The 27135-nt window shown below is 36.9% G+C and overlaps 1 protein-coding gene across 1 annotated transcript; it reads right to left on the bottom strand.

Annotated features, from left to right (window-relative positions):
- Positions 1 to 1246: 1246 nt before the first annotated feature.
- On the bottom strand, positions 1247 to 25564 carry LOC137405819 (nucleoporin p54-like). The gene is made up of 10 exons (XM_068092233.1): positions 25431 to 25564; positions 11577 to 11951; positions 9951 to 10060; positions 9612 to 9695; positions 8760 to 8947; positions 7691 to 7887; positions 6516 to 6664; positions 5119 to 5346; positions 3870 to 3983; positions 1247 to 1729 (listed from the first exon to the last, which is right to left on the bottom strand). Exons 1-10 carry the CDS (start codon positions 25447 to 25449, stop codon positions 1619 to 1621), a joined length of 1575 nt encoding a protein of 524 aa, XP_067948334.1. The 5' UTR covers positions 25450 to 25564; the 3' UTR covers positions 1247 to 1618.
- Positions 25565 to 27135: the final 1571 nt, after the last annotated feature.

Here is a 27135-nt window from a genome sequence, read left to right as displayed (position 1 = left end):
TCTGACTGTGGTAGTATGGCTATATTAATATGATATTATGGCACTATGAGTGTGATAGCAAGGCTCTATTGGTATGTTATTATGGCTCTGAGCGTGGTAGTATGGCTATATTGACATGATATTATGGCACTATGAGTGTGATAGCATGGCTCTATTGGTATGTTATTATGGCTCTATGAGTGTGATAGTATGGCTCTATTGATATGATATTATGACACTATGAGTGTGATAGCATGGCTCTATTGGTATGTTATTATGGCTCTATGAGTGTGATAGTATGGTTCTATTGATATGTTATTATGGCACTATGAGTGTGATAGTATGGCTCTATTGATATGTTATTATGGCCTTATGAGTGTGATAGTATGGCTCTATTGGTATGTTATTATGGCTCTATGAGTGTGATAGTATGGCTCTATTGATATGTTATTATGGCACTATGAAGGTGATAGTATGGCTCTATTGATATGTTATTATGGCTCTATGAGTGTGGTAGTATGGCTATATTGATATGATATTATGGCACTATGAGTGTGATAGTATGGCTCTATTGATATGTTATTATGGCTCTGAGTGTGGTAGTATGGCTATATTAATATGATATTATGGCACTATGAGTGTGATAGCATGGCTCTATTGGTATGTTATTATGGCTCTATGAGTGTGATAGTATGGCTCTATTGATATGATATTATGGCACTATGAGTGTGATAGCATGGCTCTATTGGTATGTTATTATGGCTCTATGAGTGTGATAGTATGGTTCTATTGATATGTTATTATGGCACTATGAGTGTGATAGTATGGCTCTATTGATATGTTATTATGGCCTTATGAGTGTGATAGTATGGCTCTATTGGTATTTTATTATGGCTCTATGAGTGTGATAGTATGGCTCTATTGATATGTTATTATGGCTCTATGAGTGTGATAGTATGGCTCTATTGGTATGTTATTATGACACTATGAATGTGATAGTATGGCTTTATTGATATGTCATTATAGCCCTATGAGTGTAATAGTATGGCTCTATTGGTATGTTATTATGGCCTTATGAGTGTGATAGTACGGTCGTTACCGCGTGTTCTATCTCAGTAGACATGATACCGTGTTCATGGAGATGCTATATTGTGTTGTTGTAAATATAACATTACGACTACATATTATTTTTTATTGGTATAATATTTAACTCCTACGAGCATTGTAGCTGAGTAGGATACGACAGGTCAGGTTTTGTAATATTAAATAAAACAACAATATCCAGTGTATTTTGTAATGAAACGATAACAATGATGTAACATATTGCGTGCAACAATAGAGTTAAATGATAAGCCATGTAACTCTATAGACGGGAGGATGAAACATAAAAACAGCTAATCAGCGGATGATAAAACTGCTTTGCTTTTGGTTGTCTCAAAACCATAAGTGAATTTATTTACATTTGCAGTGTATTATGTAATGAAAAGATGTGAATTTATTTACATTTGCAGTGAAAAGTAAAAATGTCTTTAGCAATTTTAAGCCAAAATAATGCATGGCTTTAAGCATATTTTTTTGCATAGTTTCTCACACTCGAAGCAAAAGATATGCCATGAGACAAAGCTGATTCGTTTAAGAGCTACCTCTGCGGGGCATCTGCATAGCCAGCCTCAATCAGGGCAAGATCAGCGAGATCATCTTTAACAATGCCAATCAACTCCTGAAGGCCTTTTTGTTGCTGTGCCAAATGCTGTAAATGGAGACTCTGTCTGATAATGTCTGAGAGGTAAGTACTCACATACTTGCCTTTGTAGCAAACTGGTTTGGAGTCGGGATAAGACTAATATTGATTGAAAGAATAAATATAAAAATAAAAAGAACAACAAGAACCTATATATATATATAATAATATATATATAAATCTCATTGTTTGTCATTCGTCCTGTCCAGTTATAGCAGTAAAGTTTTAGTAACAAATTACCTTTGTAGTAGATATGGATTCGCGACATTCAATTCACACGTCTACCAACACGCGGGCGTAACCACAAGGCTGAGCTGTTTTTATCATTTCAATCGCTCTTACCATATACTGCATGTCCTTTTCACAATTGCACACGCCAAATGTACACTTTTTATTATTAATTACATTTTGCGTTTGTGATTCTTTTGAATTTTTTTACCATTACCTATGTTTTTAATTTGTATTTTTCAAACGTGGCATTTCAATTTCTAATGTGCGATTACACTCATATTTTCGGTTTTGGTAAATCTGTAAAAGCTAAATGCTTTTCTGGAGTAGGAATTTTCTCTACATTCTCTCTCTGGTCAGACAAAGTATCAGACAAAGACAGTCCAATATCTCATTCTTATGTTTGTACCAGTATCGTCTATCGAAACATTGAATACAACGAGCTTCTGCTGCAACGGTAGCCTTTTTTATACACACACTTCCATGTACTCAATGTTTATTTTTTCTTAATTTATTTGAACTGTACAAAAATACTTTTCTCATAATATAAAGTTTAAAAGTTAGAATAGTAAATGTTGTAGGCTATATGTTAAACAAAAATAGGTTTTCCGCGCAGACTTTTTTATTCCCCCGCATTCATTTAGTCATAAAATAAAATGTCAACGATGAATGTGAGGTTTAGGGTCGGTTTACTGCAAGCAACTTACTCTGCATCATTTAATGATAAAAGATTCAATAAGATTCTATCTAGTTGAAGTTTGAACACATTTCTACAAAGTCAGTATACAGCCAGCAAAACATGACTGATCATTGGCTTAATGGTTGACTTGCAACAAAATTCACATTACAGTTATTTGGTATCAAAAGATTCACTATGTCTTACTCTGCTGTGTTGTAGGTGCAAAATATGTGGAAATGTGATTAAAAGCTTTTAAAAGCTCAAAAACAAACAGTTAACTGCAGTCATAAAAAACGAAGTCAGTGAAAACGCCGTATTATTGGAAACCTTTTCCAAAACGGCTCAAATGGGAAGTAGTTGAACGAGATGGCTTCTGTTTACACTTTCATGCAACCTCATTCGTCAAAATATTCGTCAAAATATTTTCACAAATATACTTCACGCATTCAATAAACCATGTCTATTGTTCTTACGCGTCTATTTTATCGTCATTGTAATGCTGTCACTTTGAGCACTCATATCTCAAAACCTATCGTAAAAATTTGTTTAATTTTTTAACCTTAGCTCGAAGGAGTGCATATCATCCTCTGATAAACACGAGGAGCCTGTTGGTCAACTGTAATAGTCGAAAAATGCTGCAAAAATTGTTCGCGCCATTTGGCAGGAAGTGTGGGTCAAATGATCAGATTACGACTAGATGATTGGACCTGGCTGAAACCAAACTGTAAAGTAGCGAGCATCTATATTTGATACGGGCTTTCCAGTAGAACTATAAGTGTTTGTCATAAACTAGTGCTACGAAATGTTTTATATTGAGCCTTTTATTGGCCTTTAATTTCACGTGATAACATCACGCGCCAAAACAATAACCAAAATGTTCGAGAACGTCATCGAAATAAAGAGATTCCAAACTACAGCGTTTTCGATGATGGCTGCGATTAGCTGTTCGTTTTTTAGCTTTCAAGAGCTTGTAATCACATCTCCACATATTTTGCACCTACAACACAGCAGAGTAAGACATGGTGAACCTTTTTATGCCAAATAACTGTAATGTGAATTTTGTTGCAAGTAAACAAACCTTTAAGGACAGTGCAACAGCAGGAGGTAACTCAAAAAGCATAGAGCCAGACCACACACAGTGCAAGCAACATCATATATCATGGGTGATAGTGTTTAAAACAAAGCCACAAATTTAATATGCCAAACGATACCACTACTTCTTAGAGACTAAGGCAAACTTACTGCTTTGATCTCAGCCATGTATATTTTATCCAATTGTCCTTGACCTTCTGCTGGCGTCGTTGCTAATGTCTGGTTTTGCAATCGAATTTGGGACAATAGCTCGCTCAGCCGACTCTATACGTACAGAAAACTTGTTATTTGTGTCATTGACGTATGCTAAGACTAGTTTAATTGCTGTCACAAAGGTGCTTTAGCAAAAAAACAACATAACAAATATGTAATTAATATGCAAGATTTTCGATGTATAACCACAGTATAATCAGGAAAGGGTGGTTATAGTTGCTGAAAACTTTCACTCTCAAACCACTATCCTTGAAAATGCAATGGTTCTTTGGTGCCTTAGCCAAACGCTACACCAGATTTTCAAATAAAGTTTACTTTTTGGGATTTTTTCAGTGCAGTCTGTTAAGTACATGTAAGTTTTTGGGACTTTCCAATAGCAGTTTGATGCAAAATGTGACTAGGGATTTTTCAATAGAATTAGGTATCTCCAGTTTTCTGAATAAATAAGTGTTCATGCCTAAAATTGACTTTTAGATCAGAATTACGGTAAGTTAGTTTTACAGGCTTAATTTTACAGATTAATCCTCATTTTGCCCTGATTTCAAAGTCATACGAATACATGTATTAGCTGTTCCTCCCGGCGTTGCCCGGGTATTAAAAATCAGTTTGTAAACAATGAGAAGTGATGAGAGTTGCCTACCACTTGCTCACTTACTACTATTAGCCTGGCACATTGCCAATGGAAAATACCAGTAAGCTAGTAATAAACGCTAGGCTTCTAATGTTGGTACGCCATGGCGTTGCTTAAGCATTGTCCAGCTACGCTATTCTAAAAATAGCTATATCTGGAGGGACACACATATCCACATACTTTGAGAAATATATATAGAGATGACTTAAAATAAGCTAATAAAATGTAGTATGTTGTGTGATCATATCTATACAGATTGTTATCTTCAACCATTAAAAGATTGAAATGTTCAGAATTTAACCTACATAATCATTCAAAAATAATTTTACAGTCATTCGGCTTATATATTTTAAATTCAGGGCTAAATGAGGATTAATTTAATATATAATCTATGGCTATTCACTAAATTCACAATGAGTAACAATGTTGTAGGTGAGAATTTTACTTTTCCAACAAAGGTGTCCAGTTTATTTCACACACCATAGATGCCTAACCTGACAATGTAACAATATATAAGAGTGACTCTACTGATAGTTGAACGAATAAATATCTAACCTTGAACTGAGTTGGAGCGTTCAACTCCTGTTGGATAGCTTCTAATTTTATTCTAAGTTGTTCCTCTTCTGCTAATATACCATATCCCATCTTTCTATGTATTTCCTGTTGAACTATGACCTTAAGGACTCTATGGCTGAGGTTAAGGTGCTTGCGCTTGTAATCCTCGATGCGGGACATACTTGTAGCGTGAATCTGTTGGAGCGACTTTATCTCACCTTCTATGACCTGATTAACAATGGGTGGACAACGCCCACTAGTCAGTAACTCAGTCAGCATTGACATACGAACAGGACAATTGGCCAATCAGGTGTAAAATCGATTCATGACTCTGCATTTCTTCTCACAAAAGCTTTGAACTTTAGTTAAAGTTTTAAGCCTTGAAAGTTAAGCTAATAATTTATACATATCTTATATTTGTTGCCGCCATTTGGGATGCAGGAGTTACTAGCCGTTTACAAGGAATTTTATTTAATACAAACCAATAAATCTTTGGCTTCCCTACCGACTAAGGCCTAGTTACATTTCTAATAAACATGTCATCGCTTTGTGAGAGATATAATACAGTCTACCTCGACATACGAGTGTCCCAACGCATGAAAAATTTGAGATATGAGGAAAACTTCGAGCAGATTTTTGCCTTGAGATACAAGAGAAATTTGAGATATGAGCATACGAGGCAATTATTGATGCGGCTGCAAGGGGAACGAGTGTGCATGAAATTGCTTACGAGAGCAGCATCGCTCGGTCGTTCTTGTCGAATAAAGGTTTGGCTAAAAATGAAGAGAGTAGTGAGTAGGAAGTGGAAGCGAGACAAAAAGAGCCGAACCGGAAGAAGAAAAGTAAAAAAGAATTAAGTTTAGAGTAATGTCTTATTTTTAAGTCAATAAATAGTAAGCTAAATTATTTTAGGATAAATTTAATGTTTATGTTACGTCACGTAGTGTCACAAAAGTGTAGCGTACCAAATGTGTTGTGGTCAAGTCTCTCACATACTGCCATTAGCCGCTACCGTCTGTATCGAAGGTACAAACTCCATACTGCACCATACATAATGCCACATTTTATTGCAGATCATAACAACTAGATGTGTATTTGTGAGCGTAAGTGAGCATAAATTAGAACAATCAAAAACATATTTTTCGACTATAATATCCTGTTTTAGGTGGTTATTTCAGAGTTAATACAGTATACCTGTTATACACAGATTAACCTGCATTTAATTGTTTTATTTAAGAAAAATTGATTTGAGATACGAGAGAACTTACATATGAGCCCAGTTCTAAAACGCATTAAGCTCGTATGATGTGGCATGACTGTAGTTTAAATCTGACTTTTAGAGACCAATTTAAGAGTTAAGAGTCAAGATTAAAAGTCAATTTAAGAGTAAGACCCACATCAAGTCTATCTTGGTGACACATGCACTGCTGTTCCTGGTGCTTAATCCGTCTATAGACCTCTGCAAACCCAACCATGGGCACCGGAAGAAGGTTTTCCGGATCTGGGTTGTCTTTTTTGGCTTGGTCCCAGAGAATTGGATCGAGACCTACAAAGTGGGTTAAGAAGGAATTGTTCAGTAAAATGTAATCGAGAGACGTCATTACTAACCTAGTCATATTAAAACAGGTCCACCATATTAAAGCTGAGCCTACTTTAGTCGATCATCTGTTATTAGCTTTTTGGTCAATTTTGTGATTACCAATTCGCATCGCAAATTATCTCATCAACCGATTTACCATGTTGATTGATATTAAGCGTGCAAATATGTTCGCCATTATTGTTGGATACTACTGCACACTAGCTTGTTTTGTGGAGAAATCGAAACTGCAGTCGGTCTACTCTGATTGGTTAATCGAGTAGTTAGACTGAATCATAGATAGCAAATTGAAAAAATTCGAATGGCAGTTTCAAACATTTTTTCAACCCTTCTTAGTCGATTAAAAATAACAGAGTCTTACAGAGTTTCATCAACTATTATGAATGTGACAACAGCTGTTCTTCCCTAGATGTTCCAGAAAAACTGCTGTCAGCAAACACTGATATGAGCAGATGAAGTGTGAAGGACAAGTGGCTTTGACATGTGCTAATTAAAGTTTATAATTCATATTTAAAGTATAAAGAATTAAAGATGTCTAAAATAGAGGCATAGCAAGGTGAAAGAATTCAAGAGAAAATGTCTAAAATGAGGCATAACGAGGCGAGAGAATTGAAGAGGAAATGTCTAAAATAGAGGCATAACGAGGTGAGAGAATTCAAGAGAAAATGTCTAAAGTGGAGGCATAGCAAGGTGAGAGAATTCAAGAGAAAATGTCTAAAATAGAGGCATAACGAGGCGAAAGAATTCAAGAGAAAATGTCTAAAATAGAGGCATAACGAGGCGAGAGAATTCAAGAGAAAATGTCTAAGATAGAGGCATAGCAAGGTGAGAGAATTCAAGAGAAAATGTTTAAAATAGAGGCATAGCAAGGCGAGAGAATTCAAGAAAAAATGTCTCAAAATAGAGGCATAGCGAGGTGAGAGGATTGAAAAGGAAGGTTTAGGGCTACATAGCAACCAAATACATGAGACATACCTGCAGGTGGGGTCTCTAGATAATACTTCAAGGCTGATGCAGACATAGAAGCCTTAGGAATCGCCTGCTCAACACCTGCTGTCTTTAGTTGCGTGCTGACATTGCCCTGGCATAAAGCCTTATGTAGCTGCGCTGCTGACACCTTTCGCACGCTGCCATTTGGCAGCCTCTCCTGAACGTATATCACCATCTCAGTTCTAAAGAAAACAGTTAAACGTCGGCAAAAGCTTTAGAGCTAGTATAATTTGCCACATTCAAGTAAAGTCTATCAAATCTTGGAGTATCTAGTTGGGAAGTAGACAAATTTAAACAAGGGAAATCAAAAAGTGGCTCATATTTAAAACATGATCTCTTCTACAATACACATTTTTAAAAGACATCACCAACCATTGTTTAGCAAGTGACAAAAATCCAAAAACACGGTGACCGTTCCTAAAAGACTAATGCCTTTAAAAATAAATTTAGTACTTAATTAAATGAATACCTTTAAAATAAACCTTTAAAAGCTTTCACACCAAATCAAGATGCAATGTTGCTACCGTGATTTGAGCAAAAATAAATTAATGCGGAGTGCCGTTTTGTAATCCCATATTTTAATTAATAAACAGCATGAAAGTTGTATGGAGACAGTTTGTGATAGTCTTCTCAATGCTTTCAAATTTCGAACATATTTTGACACGCTAAGCACTGAGGTCTGTTCTTATCACTCACCAACCATATACATCACTTATATACAACATTCCCTTTTCGTGACTGGTGTTTCTACTTCCATGTTTCTCTCACTTCACCTCTTTACCTAATATCCTCACCCATTTATCTTCACTCATTCCATTCAATTTATTTGTTCATACCGCTTGTAAGCAGCCTTCATTTAATTCCTATCCCACTTTTGTTCAATCTCTCGCTCTCTTTCCATCACCCCAACTTCCGAAGTTATATGTTTAATTTTCTGTCCATGTTTGTTTATACTTGTCTTTACCCTTAACGAACGCTATCACTACCACCTCAATCCCCTCTCTTGTCTAACACTCTACTTCTTGTCTTTTAACACAACCCATAAGGTTATTACTTCTTATCAGGCAGCTCGCGTACTGACTCAACGCAAACGCTAAGTGTAGGCTGGTTGCCGAGAAGGCCAGAGAGAAAAGTAACAGAAGCTTGTTGATTGTTCTCAAGGTCAGAAAGCGTTTTGTTAGTGATCAACGCAACGAGCCCATCCTCATCCTTGGTCTTTGGCATGAAGCTGTAGCCAACCGCCTTCAATGGAATACAGTAACCTTAATGATGCTAGAGACATGAGGGGATAACTCATGCATGATCATTAACAGGTGATGCAAGAGACGAGAAGGAATAACTCATGCATGATCATCAACAAGTGATGCTAGGGTCAAGAAAGGATAACCCATGCATGATCATCCACAGATGATGCAAGAGATGAGAAGGGATAATACATGCATGATCATTAACAGGCGATGCTAGAGACGAGAGGAGATAACTTATGCATCATCATCAACAAGTAATGCAAAAGACGAGAGGGGATAACTCATGCATGATTATCAACAGGTAATGTAAGAGAAGAGAAGGAATAACTGCTGTATACTCATCAACAGGTGATTATAAAGACAAAAGGCTTTGCACATCCATGTCCATCAAAATTTCATAAATAATATGATAGACACTTGTAGAGTTGCGAGATATTTTATAAAAGAACTCTTAAAAATAAAAAGTCTACCTCAGTTCTACACCAAAGCTTGTAAAAATATTCATAGACATGAAAAGTCACTAGAAAGGAAACAACGAAACTACATTTGAGTTTTCTCGTGTTCTTTTCAGTCAAATTCAAATACAATACAAAATACAATATCTTCAATACAAAATTGACTCACACTAGACAATATAGTTAACTATTGACAAAAGTTACCTTGAAATAACAGAACGGGTTCTCTGGTGAAAAGGAGGCAGAACTGTTCTGTGTAACATAGCCTTTGCCAGTCCCCCAGAATGCCTAGAGGATACAACATCATATTTGTGCATGCCACATAGCAAACTTGGACGCTTCTCTCCACTACACACCCGACTTCAAAATAAGGGAAACGCTCACAAGTCCGCGACTTTTAGGCTTGCACATGAAATTATATCGAAAGTTGGAATGGAGTAAAGGGAGGTCTACAATATATTCTCAGTATATTACATACGCCTATGCGTTACGGATAACTGATGATACGATCTAACTAAACGAAACTGTTGCAAGAAAACTTACTTGAAGCTGGTTCCACTTGGTAAGAATTCCATCTCGTTCATCATTAAAGACTCGGGGCATGTGCACGGCGGCCATGACAAGCGCTTCATTGCTCTGAGTTACCTGAGCTCCTTCATACGAGTCGAACGAAAGAGAGTACAATGTTGAAAATTACTTCATGTTGATCAAAGCAATAGAGCAACGTGGCTGATATAGCTGACTGTCTAGACCAGCGCAACAAACTGTTTAACAACTCGATGAACGCAAAAAGCATATTAGTTAGGATTGTATGTTTTTGTCAGTGAGTAGGAGAGAGAATTATGATTCATTTTCAAAAAAAAAGATTCATGTTTCATACAAATATATATTCATGTATGACTAGCGGTAAGCATAGCGATTCCTTTCATTTCCAATCAGAGTCAGCAGGTGGGAGTTTAAGAGGCTGGTTCTCAGGAAGTAGACGGAGTTTTGAAACCAAATATTTCTAATGACCTGTCAGAATGCATGGAGCAAATTTGTGTGAAGTTCAGATGAAATCAGTGAAAAACTGTGGAAAGGCATAGCATTCATGCCGACTAACAGACACACAGCATTATAACTAGCTGTACAACTATTCATAAATAGATATTGAAGGTGTGCACTCCTCTTAACATAACATATAATTGCCGTAATTATGAACCATAAATTACGCTAAGTAAAAGTGATAAGTAAAAGAGAAAAGTTGTCGATACTACTTCTCTGCAAGTTACTGGACAATCACTAAATTAAAAAGTTGGGTTCAGTTTTTTCTTATTTGTGGGGTCAAATGGGTGTTTGGAAAGATCTTGGAATTGATTAGAAAATGTACATGTCTTATACTGTTTCTATAATGTAAAATCCTTGGTAACTGTAAAACTGTACTAGCCTGTCATACGTCATAAAATATTAGCACACGAAAATATATCGGATATGTACAGTAAACGCTCCTACAACGTGAATAAGCCATTCCAGGAACGTTTATCTTATACGGATGTTACGTTATCAGAGCAGTAAAATACATGTTAATTGCCTAATCTGTCCCAAGATCTTTCAAACAAAAAGAAAAAAACAAGACTTGACTTTTTAATTTGTTGACTGTATCGTAACTGTAATAGTATTAGTTAACATCGACAACTTGTCGCTTTGTTCTTATCAGTTTCGCTGGTTTTATAGACTGATTGCGATAATTTTACAATAAATTGATAGGGAACGCACATATTCGACGTCTGTTCACAACGATTTGTTTATTTTTTCTAGACTGTAAAATCTATTCTGAGAACACCTGCACCAATCGATCGTATTTATTAACGATTGCACAGCTATCTATTCTCTGTTTTGTTGACACATCTGATGAACTATCACGACGAACTAAAATGTCATGCAAGTTGTACTCATGTATATAATGCCATACGTACGTCGTTTTTCTCACAAGCGTGAGAATATGTTACCATTCAAATCGAATTTGAGAAGCTGCCCCTTCTTGACACTTTACGTTATATGGAATTTTTTACGTAGTCCGAAACAACTTAGCATAAATTTTTTACGTTATAGGAAGTATACGTTATAGCAGCGTCTACTGTACATATATGTGTGTAAAACCCAAATCAATTTACGCCTCTGCCAGCTTACCTAATCCAGAGCTGGCAGCAGTAGTAGATGTTGCAGCTGAGGGCCCAAAACTGAAAGTGCTCGCCGTTGTCCGACTCCCAAAAAGAGATGTGGTTCCACCGGTACCAAAATTGAGAGTAGGCGCACTTGTGGTTGGTTTAGCAGTCAATCCTCCAAAACTAAAAGTTGGCGCAGTGGTCGTGGTTGTTTTAACACCGAAACCACCGAGACTGGTTGAGGCGGGTGTGCCAAAGCCAAATGATGGAGCGGCAGTAGTTGTAGTTAAATTGCTGCCAAAACCAAATGACGCTGTCGTAGAGACTGGAGCAGTAGCAGGCTTGCCGAAACTGAAGGCACTCGCAGTCGTTGTGGCAGTTTTGGCCCCAAATGAGAATCCTGAAACGAAATCAAATATTTAAAAAATTGGTAAACACCAAGTGATAAGGTTATTTCACCAAAGGTGACAAATGTAGGGGCAGATAATTGATGCTTTTTTACTGGCAAGAATGCATAGAGGCTACCATTCCTATGATGCAGTTAAAACTAACTCCTACCTAACTGGCTTCCCAGAATTTCTAATCAGTTGTAGAATAACAACTTACATCTTAGAAATATAGACTAAATGGTCACCATAATTGAGGAAAAAACTCCTTAGCCTTTTGCCTGCCTTTCCTGTGGGGGCATTCCGAGTGAGAATTTGATTATTCTTATGTAAAATAGCGGTTAGATTGGCATCTACTAGCAAGGATTTACATTACCTTAAACATCTGTAACACCAAAATTAAAAATTAAACTACAGTGGCAAATAAATAGATGATATATGCCGATAAATATTCATGAATGTGATATGAATCAAATAAATATGAGTAAATCAGTTGATTTGATTAGTCAATAGTGCATTTTAACTTAACACTAGCAATTTTTTTAAAAGTTTGAAATAGTTCCAGGTAAGTCAAGGCCGTTGATGCAGCATACAAAGAACTATATGTACTCATATAAGAGCTTTTGATGTAATTGATGGGATTGTCCAGGTTGCTCCAAAACTTTTGGATTAGTAATTGTACTTTAGTACAATTACTAATCCAACCAGGTTATTTAACTTAACATAAATTTTAACTCAAAGAATATTATGAAAAGATGGTCGCAATGAGTCTATAAATGATGTGAAATCAGTTGAATATAACCATTCCAATGTGACGAAACAGAAGACCTCGGTGTTATCACTACAGAACTCAGCGATCGCAACTGATCTTAGTGAGAAAAGAACAGAATTAACAGAAGGCAAGAAAAACCAAGACTAGCTAAAACTGTTGAAATGCATAAAAAATGAAGGAATCTATGCGAATTAGATCAGACTAACTTGCAGAAACCCAGTACCGTAGTAATGTAGGAGAAACTTTCAAATGACTATGACAATGCTTAGAAAGAGAATTGCAACATTTACCAAATAGGACCAAGCAAATACACTCAAATAAAAACAACTAAACAAAATAAATTCAAGGAAACAATAAAGATAGCATATAGCTATTATAGTAGATTATAAAGATAGCGTATAGCTATTATAGTAGATTACAAAGATAGCATATAGCTATTATAGTAGATTACAAAGATAGCAACACAGCACATTTTGTCAACAACAACAGCAAAGTAAAATCAGTCAACCAAGAGCAATATAATAATGTGGAAGAGATCCAAAAGTTGTCAAAGGAAAAGTCAACAGATCTGGAGTATCGCACATGATAGAAAAATCCACCTGTATAAAAGCTACCTGTCATAGATATTTCTAGTTTTCACATACGTTGCTCTTACAATAAAAATATTCTTGTGTTATTGCAATATATGAAGCAACTTGAGTGCAGAGTTTGGTAAAGAAACACTAATTTTAGTTACCCTCCCATATGTTGGAGTTATCCTCGTGTTATGATCATATCACCAAGTTATATTTTACTTGCTTATATTTCATCTTACTTATGTTTTACTTTGCTTTGGGCTTGAGAGTAAGAATAAGAAATAAACTCTTTTTCTGAATAAATTTGCTTAGTTATGTAATCAAGGACAAATGATGCTAGTGTTAGCACAGCTCTGGCTTTGGGTGACTTTTATTAGCACAGTTCTGGCATTAGTGACACATCCTATGGTTAATATAGAAGACTTAGTGCAGTCCATGAAGGAAGGCAAGGTGTTTGTTCCTTTGGATTTAAAAGCTGCATATACTCAGGTGCCTCTAACTGACAATTCTATGGATTTGACAGCAGTCATTACTTCTCAAGGTCTGTACATGTAAACTAGGATACCGTTTGGTCTAGCTTCCGCACTAAGTTTTTTAGTAAGCTCATTGATGGAGTACTGACAGGTGTCGCAAGTTGTTTGTCTGGTTATAAGATGATATTTGTGTTTCTTAGTGACACAAAATCTTACGATGCTAAACTCAAGGTTGTTATTGAGCAGTTCTACAAAGTCAGTTTCAACGTAAACTATTCCAAGTGTAGTCTAGCATTCCTAGTATTCCTAGTCTAATATCTAGTCCAAGGCAATCTAGCATCGAATTTCTTTGATGGTGCAGCGGTAGTAAGGGTATTACGCTTCTGCATGACAAGATAGCTGCAGTGATGTCGATGGAGTGATTATAGGAGACTTGCGAAGGTTTGTTGAGATTATCCAATATCATGTTAGGCTTGTTTTAGGACTGTCATCATTGAAAGGTGGTCCAAGAGGAATGATTTCAGCATGTAACTCAGATGATTTGCTTTTGTGGAATGATAAAACCCTAACCGAATTTAATGCTGTCAAGCAAAGTATGATATGCAGTGAAGTGCTAGCAGTATTTGTTAGCAGTGTCGAGACAATTCTACCTACTGTAGCTGGTGATATGGAATTGGGTGCTTATTTGAGCCAAGTACAAAAAAGATGGATCAGAAGAAACAATGCCATTTACAACAAAATCCTTTTCAGATACTAAGTCGAGCTACAGTGTTTTTGAGTTTGAGGCTTTGTCATAGGTTTGGGCTATCAAGCAGTGGTATACTTACCCTCTGAAAGAGACTTCTTACTTAAGGACAAAATGGTGTGAACCAGCTTTGGGCAATGGAGTCACAGTAAAAGCTTAAGTTACTATGATTTAAAAAGTAGCATATTTTATAGCATATAAGTTTGTAGAATGGTGTCAATAGAATATACTTGTATCACTGGTGCAATTCAAAAGTTAAAACAACATGATTGAGCTAGGTCTTAAAAGCTATCTTGAGATTGTGGACACAAAAGAAAACATGCGATTTAGGATTTGCTGGCTTGATATTGACGCAGAACAACATTAAATTGTGTAAGGGTGTCAATTAGTTGGGAGGTACATGAGAGATCCAGTTCGAACCACGTGCTGCCAACTAAGTCATGAAAAGATTTAGCTCGTGATTTATTCAGGATTGGTTTAATATATATCGCTTGATATATATATCATCGATATATATCGCCGATAGATATGATATTTTTGGGTCAAAAGTCAATATTTTTTATATTTTTGAAAAATACATATTTTATCATTCCGATTTCACTTTACAACTATTGATAACAGTCTAGAAATGCTAAATAAAACCTATAATTATCAAATACTTGCATAGGGGCCTATTAGGCTTACCCAACCCAGACAAACAAAGACAGCCAAACCAAGGAGGTGACATCGGCTAGACCAATTAATTAGTGTTTGAGTTGAGAAGAGTTTTTCAGGTCTAAATTGTATTCCTTCATCCCAGTACTATCTCACTAATCTGATAATCTCATCTCATGTTTAACTGTTATATTTTATTGCCTTATTAGGAGACCAGCCTGCTGAAAACCCTTCGAACTTCAAAATCAATGATTTAGAATTGAACAATCTGACACCCAGAAACATAATTGTAAGCACATTACACTGAGATGACAGAGTAACTCATTTCATCATTTTCTGTAAAAATCTTTCAATGAATAGCTTCAAATGATTCTGGCTTAGTATAAAATCTATAAATATGATGATATAACTTTGTCTTTCAGTATCTCTTGCTAACTTCACAGGTAAACTTCTACACTTTTCGACATTTCACAACCTTCCATACACCATTCACTATGCCTGGCAGAAGACAAGATCCTAAATGGGCAGAGCTTGACAAGCAGAACTGGGACAGGCTACAAAGCAACGTGTAACCAATGTGGATTGAGGGTGCAAGGTATACCATCCCGCATGAGAGCCCATCTGGAAACATGCAACGGAAGAACAGCTCAACATACACAGGAGAACATTGAGAAAGAAGAACATATCACGCTCATTGCTGTCAGAGCTGCCACTAATCAGACACATGAGGCTACTCCCATCTACTTTTCTAGGAGCTGAATCACTCAACTATGCTTAAAATCAAAAAGCGAAAAACTTTGGACTATGCCACTAAGGCAACTGCTGTCAGAGCTAGTGAATTAGGCACCCTCATCGCCAAAATGGTCTATGCTACCAACTCATCATTCAGAATGGTTGAGCACCTAGCATTCTTGGAGATGATTGCTGCCTTGAAACCGGGTAAGTTTAGCAAATGTTAGAATATTTTAAATATACATTTATTTACATAGAAATTTTATTAGGCCTACACTTCAGGCCTACTTATTTATTCTTATTTGTTTGCAGCACTTCATTTCATGTATAGAAAATTACCTTTTTTGTGGAGCTACATGTATGATATATAGGCTATTATAGTGTAATTAAAATATAGTGTATTATTATTAATTATAGTGTAAATTAAAAGCAAGCTCTTGCATACTGATTTTCCACATTGTTATGCAGTTGCAAAACGCAGAGGAAAAACATAGGTTAGCCATGCTAGATGTTTACTCAAAATTGTTTTTATGAAATATATTTTATTGTGTACAATGTAAGTTAATCCGACATGAATGTAGACTATAAACCTCTCTGTGATTTATATAGGATTTGCTTCCCTGTCTGTTGTTTCCTAACATAAAAATATCGTTGTCATTAGTAAATTATTTCGTTCTTCTCTTATTTTTGAGGTTACACACCACCAGATTGGCACAGAATTGGCGATGATCTTCTTGAAAAGGTATACTCCACTCTGCAAGCGGACTGCAAAAACCATCTAGAGAAACAAACTGTCTCCATGACATTAGACGGATGGTCAAACGTTCATAATGAGCCCATTGTGTGTGTCAGCGTCACTGATCAAAAAGGCACATCTATTGTAGCTGATTCTATTGACACATCTGGCCATCAGCACACTTCTGACTACCTGCATGATGTAGCCAAGGAGGCCATACAAAAGGTTGAGGCGGAGTATGAATGCACAGTCGGATCATTTGTCACTGACATTGCTGCAAACATGGCCAAAATGAGAAAACAGTTAATGGCTGACGATGCAACCATGGTGGCATACGGCTGTGGAGCCCACATCCTTAACTTGCTAGCCAAGGACTTGGAAGCACCCGGAGTATAGTCCCACGTAGTAGCTGTAGCAAAGTACTTCAGAAATAAGCACCTCCCTAATGCTTGGTACAAAGAGGTATGCAGAAATCAACTTTTGATTCCCATTGAAGTTCGCTGGAACTCTGTGACTGACACAGTGAGGTCATACCTCGACAACTGGCCAGTGCTGATGGCCGTATGTGAGAGCCACAGAGATAACATTGAAAAAGGAATCTTAAACAAGGTCAATAACATTGGGATTAAAAGAACTTGCAAAGACTACCTCGCAAAACTTGAGCCGATAGCTGCATCACTGGATAAAATGAAATCTAATAACTGCACCATCGCAGATGCAGTTGATATCTGGATGAAACTGGAGAATCAAATCCTGGATAAACTCATCAATTCCGAGAAGTGCCACTTTTCAGCAAAAAAGGACATGAATATTACAGAACAACATTTGCTGGCTTACTCTCTACACCCGAAGTATAGAAGCAAACTTCTGAACACTGCTGACAAAGAAAAGGCGATGCAACTGTGTAGCCAAGTAGCTCCAGACTTACTGCCTCATCTAGTCAAACACATGAAGGAGCAACATAACGAAGAATATAGGTATACTGCAAGCTTTATTGACCATTTTTCCCCTGTTCTCTGGTGGCAGTCGAAGCCTTCTCTGAGTGCGCCACTGAAGAACACCATTGTAAGATACATGACTGCAATAGCATCCAGTGCTGGTGTTGAGCATGTGTTTTCATCATTTGGACTGGTTCACAGCAAGTTGAGAAATCGTCTCGGTATGGTGAAGGTTGGCAAGCTGGTGTTTGTTTGCAAATACCTAAACTAGACAAGAGTAGGACATCGGAACATGCTTGGAGTATCATAGTGTGTATTTACTATTTGCACTATTTTGTTTGCACTCATGTCATGATTTCTAATCAAATATTTGACGAATATGTTTGACGAATATTTTTACATTTATAAATATTATTATTCTAGGCCTACAATAAATCAAGTTTTTGGTATTAAACATTGCTGACTGGTCCAATACAACCTATAAAATACATCAATCACAATGTAAACACCATACAAGTTCAACCTAGCTTCAAATTTTTTTCAAAAATGCCATTTGTTTAAAAATATCATAAATATCAATAAATATCATATACATGTATACCAGTGATATGATATTTTTGCCAACCCTGGATTTATTAGGCCCACTAGATAATGGTGCATACAGATTGGTAGTAGTTGATTACTGTAGCAGGTATTATGAGTAAGTTTTATGCAGGCTACAGTGAGTTGCAAAGTCATAGAAGCCTTAATCGGGATATTTGACGTGCATGGATTTCCATAGAGTTTGCAAAGAGATAATGGGACATAACTTGTCTTCAATGAGTATGCTTCGCACATGAAAAGTATGGGAATTAACCATGATTTATTCACTTCCAGGTGGCTTAAGGTAACAGTGAAGTAGAGCAACAAAATTGTTTGTTGATGAAAAGGGTTTGAATCATGTTTGTTGAGAACAAGAATGTAAAAGAGAAAGTCTTTAGACATACATAGGTTGTTATAAAAATATCTACCTTATTTGCGTACAAAAAACACCAAATTTTATAACTGGCAAATCACTATCCAAAATGTCATTACGGAGAAACTAATGGGTAAAAGTACCTCAAGTAGGAGATATTTGAAGAGATTCAAAAGGAAGGAATTACAATGGGGAAGTAAAGAATCAAATGATTGGAAAGCTAATGAGGGAAAGTCTGCACATGACTGAGGTAGGGGACTTGATGTTATTAAAAAAAAAGTACGAATGGTAGACAACATTTCACAATGAACCGTATAAAATATGAGAAGCAGGTGGTTCTATGCTGACATCAATCTGTTGAAAGTAAATAGTAAAAAAGAAATGTTACTTTTGTTAAACGCATTTACTCGCAAAAAAACGAATTTTCTCTACATTGTGGACAATTATGAAGCTAACACTATTAATGGCGGAGTTATGCTGTTGAGATCCTACAATTCCAACAATGACCATCTGACAGAGGAGGCCATAGTTCAAGAGCAACTTGTACAAAGAGAGGTATCTACCTCTGATACACCAGAGAGACATTCAGTACAAGCCAAGAGGCCCATAACGCAAAGCTAAAAAACCAACAAGACATCTCGGACCATCTGCCTATTCAGATGCATAATTAAGTGAATAACTAGGGAAGAGTAGTATGACAGAATGACTGAAGTGTGACATTAAGAAAATTTTGACATTTGCAACATTTAATGCTTTGTTTTAATGTATTGTTAGATTTGTACTGAATATGTATGCCTAGCTGTAATGCAGTTGATGTTTGTGAGTTGCATGGCTGGGAACATTCGCATTTTGAAACTGCGAGAAATGGTGTGACCGGTAGGCTAATGGGAGATCGGTAATAAATAGATTTTCAAGTATTTTCTATGACATATTGCAATAGGATGTCATGAATTTCCTATAAATATTAGGAGTTAGTTGTCAGTGCTTTGAATATTTTTGATGGATTTGCTAGGTTTCTTTTTGGGTTTGAGCCTTCTAGCTGAACGGTTGAGTTATATGTGTTAATCTGAGTAACTTTTGAAGCAGTAGAGCACATCCAACTATATACGAAATACCCACGATGTTAAAAGCCAAACTTAGCTTATACTCAAAATTATCACAATAAGCCACACAATACTCGGCTTCAACAGATGCTAAAAATAGATCCCAGACCATAAGCTCGTTTTGCTCACAAAATATTCAAAACTATGAAAAAAGGCCAGTCAATGACACTTTAATACTGACTATAATAATTTTTGAAGCGGTATTTAACAATAATTAATACATCCTTGGTTGCCTATATTCAGGTATTATTATAGCTACTGTTGATGTTTGTGACTCAAACATAAATGTTTGATAATTAGACGTTGTCCACTCAATGTATATGTTCTATCAAACTGGTTTTTGGTTCTTTATGATATTTTGAATAATCATTTGGGTTACAGTTTCTTTCAGTTATTCAACTTTGTACTAGTTAAGTTAGACTAATCACCATGTGCTTCTGTCCTGCCCCCACTCATAGGCCCAGAAGTTGCTAACTTAAGCTTTGCATAATATGTTATTGTCATGCTTGTTATTGTACACATGACTGGACTATATGTTGACAGTCATTTTACTTCCTTTTATGTTGTAGTACTGATTTCTCTTACTTAAAGTGTGAGACTGAAGTTTAAAGATATATAAACAGCTGATACTCACTAACATTCACTCCTACTTAATATAAGTTGCACATCATAAAACATAGTGCCCCTAGTGAGGAGTGAAAGTAATCACTAAGCAGTCGATCTTAAACGTCAAAAAAAACCTACATACCGACGACGACACACGGCAACATGGCTGAGACCAACGATTTCTTTGTTTCCAAGCCACTACAAGATGGAACTGATCTGTCAAATCAATGGACACGCTTCAAAGAGGAGTTTGGCAGGAGTATTACCTTATCGCAGTTGAGAAATCGAAAAAAGTGATGTCATCAAAATAGCAATTCTTTTTAGATGCATTGGACCCAGGAGTTGATATTTTTAAGAGCTTAAAGTACGAAACTGGAAAACCAAAATATGTCTATGCTGATGTGATTGAAAAATTTGATCAATTCTGTACCAAACAATCTAACCAAATCATCAAAAGATACCAACTACTCTCCACCAAACAAGGAAATCTATCAATAGACGAGTATGTGACATCATTACACAAAATAGCCAGAGATTGCAGCTTAGGAGATATGTACGACGATTTCATGATGCAAGCGCTACTATTGGGTATTAACGATGAAAGCGTGAGGAAACTCTTTGAAGAAGCTGAAGACCTCACTTTAGAGAATGCTATCAAGAAGTGTAAGACTTCAGAGAGTTCCCAAGCAGACTTAAAGGTGATCAAAACAAACTGAGACTTGTTCAAGTAGCGGACAATAATCAATCCAAACCTAACAGAAAACCTAACTCCAAATTGACATATATGTCAAACTGTGGCAACTGTGGAACATATCATCCACCACGCAAGTGTCCGGCGTATGGCAAACAATGCTCAAAATGCAAGAAGTTCAACCACTTCCAAGCAGTATGCAGATCAAGAGAGGCCGCAAACTACACCAGGTGTCAGAGAAAACAACTGCTGAGGATGAAGACAGTGAGTCCAGTGACTCCCTTATGTGCATCCAAGTGAGGAAAGGAAAAAGCTTACCTCAACTATCGAAACTGAAACTAGCAGCGGGAGAACACGTATAGAATACCAATTGAATACTGGCGCCTCCTGCAATGTATTCAATCAGAAAGATTACAACTCTCTCAGACAGCCACCGCTGGGCAACAAGAGGTTACCAACACTGCAGCTTTACAATGGAACCGAAACCAAACCAGATGGAAGGAGATGTGAAGTTGTGATGAACCAACCACACTTGAAGTTCTATGTGGTCAAAACAAAGAACAAGAGTCTACTTTTCCTAGATGCCTGCTTAAACTTAGGACTCCTAACAGTCAACAGAGACTGGGTGAACGTGATTAATGACTCCCAAAACAATGAATACACGACATACTGAAACAACATGCTGATGTATTTGAAGAAGTGGGCTGTCTGCCTGGTGAATACCGCATTGAGTTAAACACTAGCGTTACTCCAACCCAATGTCACAACAGGAAAGTTGCACTCTCAATGCGACAAGATTTCAAACAGAAACTACAATCACTAGGAGACAACCAGATAATTGCCAAAGTAGATCATCCAACTCCATGGATCGGTAACACATTAGCTAGAAGAAAGCCCAATGGAAAGTTCCGAGTATGCATCAATCCAGCCAATCTGAACAAAGCCATAAAGCGCAACCACTTCCCTATGCCCACTCTAAAGGACGTGTTACCAGAACTACATGAAGCTAAAATATTCACACTATGCGATGCCAAAGACGAGTTCTTCCAGGTTAAACTGGATAAAGAGTCCAGCAACCTTACCACATTTTGGACTCCGTTTGGAAAATATAAGTGGCTCCGCATGCCATTCAGGCTATCTTCAAGCCCTGAAGAATTTCAGAGAAAAATCTCAGATACACTCGCCAGTCTGGATGGTGTGATGATAGTGGCAGATAACAACTCATTTATGGCAAAGGGAAAACAACTGAGATAGCTACCCAGGACCACAATAGCAAGCTAAAATGATTGTTAGAACGAACCTAACAGATAAACCTCAAACTGAACAAGGAGAAATGCAGATTCTTACTAAATGAACTGACATATATTGGCCACATCATTTCAAGAAAGGGGATTAGAAAAGACCCCAAGAAAACTAGTGCCATCCAAGACATGGTGAAACCAAAAGATGGAGATGCAATCCGACGATTCCTAGGCCACATCAACTATTTGGCTAAGATCATCCTCAACTGTTCAGCTAAAACCGAGCCTCTCAGAAGACTGATTGGAGCAAAAGGAGACGATTTTAACGGGAGAGAAGACCAAGATCAAGCATTCGTCAAACTCAAACCCCTAGCTACCGCAGACACCACACAGCAATATTTTAAGGTAAACGACCCAGTCATCATACAAACCGATGCATGCTCTGAAGGACTAGGTGGAGCTCTGCTACAGAATGGCAAGCCAGTAGCTTACACATCCAAAAATCTAACAGACAGCGAGCGTAACTACTCACTTATAGAGCTAGAGCTACTAACCATTGTGTTTGCCATGAAGAGATTTGATCAATATGTATTTGGCAACCCTGATGTGACAATACACACAGACCATGAGCCACTAACTCCAATATTAACAAGTTCTTAAAAGCTCCAAAGCGACTACAAGCAATACTTCTAGCTTTACAGACATATCCAGCAAACATTGTCTACAAGCCTGGGTCTCAGCAAATTACTGCTGACATACTATTTCATGCGCCGATTCACAAACTAACACAAAGTGAAATCCGTGAAAGACAGATTTTTCAAATACAGCCATTCTGAGAAGATCTACATATCGCGAACCCACTCCAAGACTTACCTGTGTCAGACAAAACATATGGAGACATCAAAGAAACTACAAAAGCAGATCTTGAGCTACAAGCAGTCAAAAATCTTATTCTCCATGGATAGCCTGACAAACAGATAGGGCTACAGGAAAACCTCAAACCATACTTGCATCTTCGAGATCAACTAGCAGTACAAGATGGTGTCATATACAAAGGTTCTCAACTGGTGATCCTACGACATACCGACCCACTATCCTGAAGAAACTCCATGTCAGTCACCGAGGCGTAGCAGCAACACTTAGGCGAGCCAGATCGTGTGTGTTTTGGCCACAAATGTCAGAAGACATCAAGAAACACATTGAGTTTTGTGTTTCATGTGCGATGGATTCCCCACTACAGCAGAAGGAGACTCTACAGAACCATGACATTCCAAGCACCCCTGGAGTAAGATAGGCATGGACTTGTTTACACTTGACAACAAAAGCTACCTAGTAATGGTCGACTACTTCAGACTTCTTCGAATGCGAACACCAGAAGGAGACAATTACAAAGTCAGTGGTCAAAGCCGCGAAAAAGACATTCGCCAGATATGGCATCCCTGATTTAGTTAAGTCCGACAATGGACCCCAGGTTACTGCCTCAGAGTTCACAGCATTCAGTGAAACATTTTGGTTTCCAACACACAACAAGCTCGCCAAGACATCAACAGTCCAATGGTAAAGCTGAATCAACAGTTAAAATGCTGAAGCGAATGATGAAGAGAGCTGAAGATCCTTTTGTTGCCCTTCTTGAATACAGAAACACACCCACTGCAGGAATGGCCTCCTCACCCGCAGAAAATGTTCGGGAGGCCAACCAGATCAGTGCTTCCAACAGGACTCTCAAATTACAATCCCACACAAGAAAACATACTGAGAGAGAAGGCAGCCAAGCAGCTTACTACACAGAGAAGCAACAACAAAAGAGCAAAGAATATTGTTCCTCTGTCCATCGGCTCACCTGTCCTCATCAAGAACATTCAAACCGTCAAAAATCAATGGAGGCAAAATCATTGAGATTCTCTCAGATCGGTCATATACTATTCTAAATGAAGAAACCGGCAATCTCATTCGAAGAAACAGAGTAAATCGGAGAGAAATGTTTACCGAACCTTCAGGGGAGCAGCAGCCAACATCTGTAACAACTGATTCCACCACAGCAACACACCGTGATAAAACTAGGCAGTCAACAACACCAAGTCTAGTAGCACTCCTAGATGCAGATGAACTAGACGCAGCTACCACCTGTAACAACCCTGTCACACAAGATACGCCAGAAACTCATGAACCAAGATCCAAATGGTCCAGATACCCTCTAATCAAATACAAAGAATTCGTGATGCAGTAATAGCCACTGTGCCAAATCCAACCTATAGAGACACTGACGATATTGTTAAATGCGACAATCAAAATAGGGTGTTCAAACAACCATTGTAAAATTACTATGTTGTTAAAAGAAAGGAGATGTTGATGTTTGTGACTCAAACATAAATGCTTGATAATTAAAAGTTGTCCACTCAATGTATATGTTCTATCCAACTGGTTTTTTGTTCATTACGATATTTTGAATAATTATTTGAGTTACAGTTTCTTTCAGTTATTTAACTTTGTACTAGTGCAGTTAGACTAATCACCATGTGCTTCTGTCCTGCTCCCACTCGTAGGCCCAGCAGTTGCTAGCTTACACTTTACATTGTATAATATGTTACTGTCATGCCTGTTATTGTACACACGACTAGTCTATATGTTGATAGTCATTTTACTTCTTTTTATGTTGTAGTAGGTACTGCTTTCTCTGGTTTAAAGTGTGAGACTGAAGTTTAGAAATATATAAACAGCTGATACTCACTAACCTTCACTCCTATTTAATATTAACCTGCACATCATAAAACAGCTGCCATTGGTGTATACTTTTGCTCAAGAATGCCAACAAACATGAAAAAGTAACAATGGAAAAATAAAAAGAATACAGCTACAGAAAAATGTGTAATGAACATTTGTTGATATTTTGACAAAGTTTACACCTGCTCATGATGTTAACGGAAAACTAAATAGTCTAAGAATACGACCAGACAGCTAGATATTAATTGTAACTGATATACACGTATACGTGAAAAGACTAAATACGTACATGTACAAGAACAATATTGGCCAATATTGCTGCGAGTAAAGTTCTATTTTAGTACACAACTACTACAACTTCCCTTGTTTACTTCAGCATATACATGTATTTATTTCTATGCAAGTGCAAAAGCTCAACTGTAAACGCACTCAACTTGATGCTTCTCAAATTATCTAATTATTAAAATTTTGATATATTAATAATATTAACGTTTATTTTAACATATTTTCAAAAAAGTATAGCTAACTGACCAATCCAAACAAGTGCATACCTGTGGTAAAACCTGCCATATTTCGATGTAGACCTCAGGCTTGTGTAGTTGATTATGGTACGACCAAGAGCTCTGATATTTTAAATACAGCATGAATCAGGGTGCGAAATTGCGCTACTTACACCTATCTCAATAGTAATCGCTAAAAGTTCTGAGATGGTCAACTAAACTTTGGGCAGATCGATTTAGCGCCAACTCGCCGTCACTCTTGTGATACTATTTCTCCGCTTTAATCCATGAGAGGATAACTTCAGCAGAAGTTTATGTATGTATTTGATAAATTTTCATTCCAATAAAAGTAAGTAATAACTAATAAGTAATAACAAGTAATAACAAATACTTTTTCTGCTTTAAATATTGCTAAAAATGAACATCTTTTAGTTTTTGCATTGTTGCATACATATTTCAATTTTTAAACATTATCAGTGGCTTGTCGTCGAACCATCTCAGCTACACCTGCGAATATGGTGAAGTATGAAGATTTCAACAGTGTTTTTTATAAGACAATTTTAAAGACTGTAGCTAAAATGCGTCTAACTTTTGCTTGGTCATTGCAAAACTATTTTTGTCATATGACATTAACGGAGGGCCCGCAACATAACAATATTGCAGTTTATCTGATCATATCTATGAAAAAACTGATGCTAGATTTATACATTTATACACAGAAATCATGAAACTTACCTAACTAAACTATCAATGTTTTATCTCTAAACATATTTTGCAATCATACCAAAAACAGAATTTGCATATTAATACAGCTCTGTGGTCGAAAAAGTTCTGTGTACAGCTGAACTCTTTTTCCCGATACGCAATAGAATGTGTGTACAGTAAAAAAACAAGCTCTACGTAAAGCTGGCTAAAGTTGTTTTAAAACAACCAGTAAAAATTGACTGAACTATAACTATGTTTTATTCATATCAAATACTACAAAGCAAAACTAATTTGCAATAATCTTTCATTGTTGCTTTTATATGTGAGTTCTATATTAGCCATTAGTCAGGGTAAAAAGACAATAGTATCAAACAGTGGTTCTGTCAGCACTCTTATATATTGCAGGGACCTGAACGATTTATGAAGCTCAAGTAAACAAACTCCATGCTGTGTTGAAGAGACACCTGAGAGATATCATCAAGTGACAGGTCAAGATCACAAGCACAGAAATCTTAAGAGGGGCAGACCTACCATGAGTGGCTGACATCTTTATTAAAAAAAGATGGTTGGACCATATACACTGGATGTAACAAGACCAGCTCCCGCATAAACTATTATACTCCCAACTATGTGATGGTACATGTAAGTGAAATCAAGGAAGGACTAGACTCTGCTGTAAAGAGGTAGCTAAGAGGAATTTAAAATAGAGGCAGACCAATACAAACTCATGTCTGATGGCTGCTTATAGTTGAGCTGATTAGATATCTGCAATCATAGGCAACCATAAACAGTTTTAGTTGCCTCGACTAACTGCAAGAGAGGGAGAGAGACAAACAGAGGGTGACAGACAGACAGAAAGAGAAAGACAAAAAACGGAACAAAAGGAGAAAAAAAAGAGCGAGGCATTAGCTATAAATTATATGTGAAGAAGCTGTCCTGTCATCATAATATTTGATAGATAGTTCTGCTATATTTATTATATTTTTAGGGGTTACTAGACTAAACTAGACTAGACTGTGGCTGCCATAAATTAATTGGTTTCCTCGTCTGC

This window comes from Watersipora subatra, chromosome 10 (assembly GCF_963576615.1).
Source record: "Watersipora subatra chromosome 10, tzWatSuba1.1, whole genome shotgun sequence".
NCBI classification, from domain to species: Eukaryota; Metazoa; Bryozoa; class Gymnolaemata; order Cheilostomatida; family Watersiporidae; genus Watersipora; species Watersipora subatra.
Note: the sequence above shows the minus strand (reverse complement) of the source record. Positions and strands in the feature narration are given on the sequence as shown.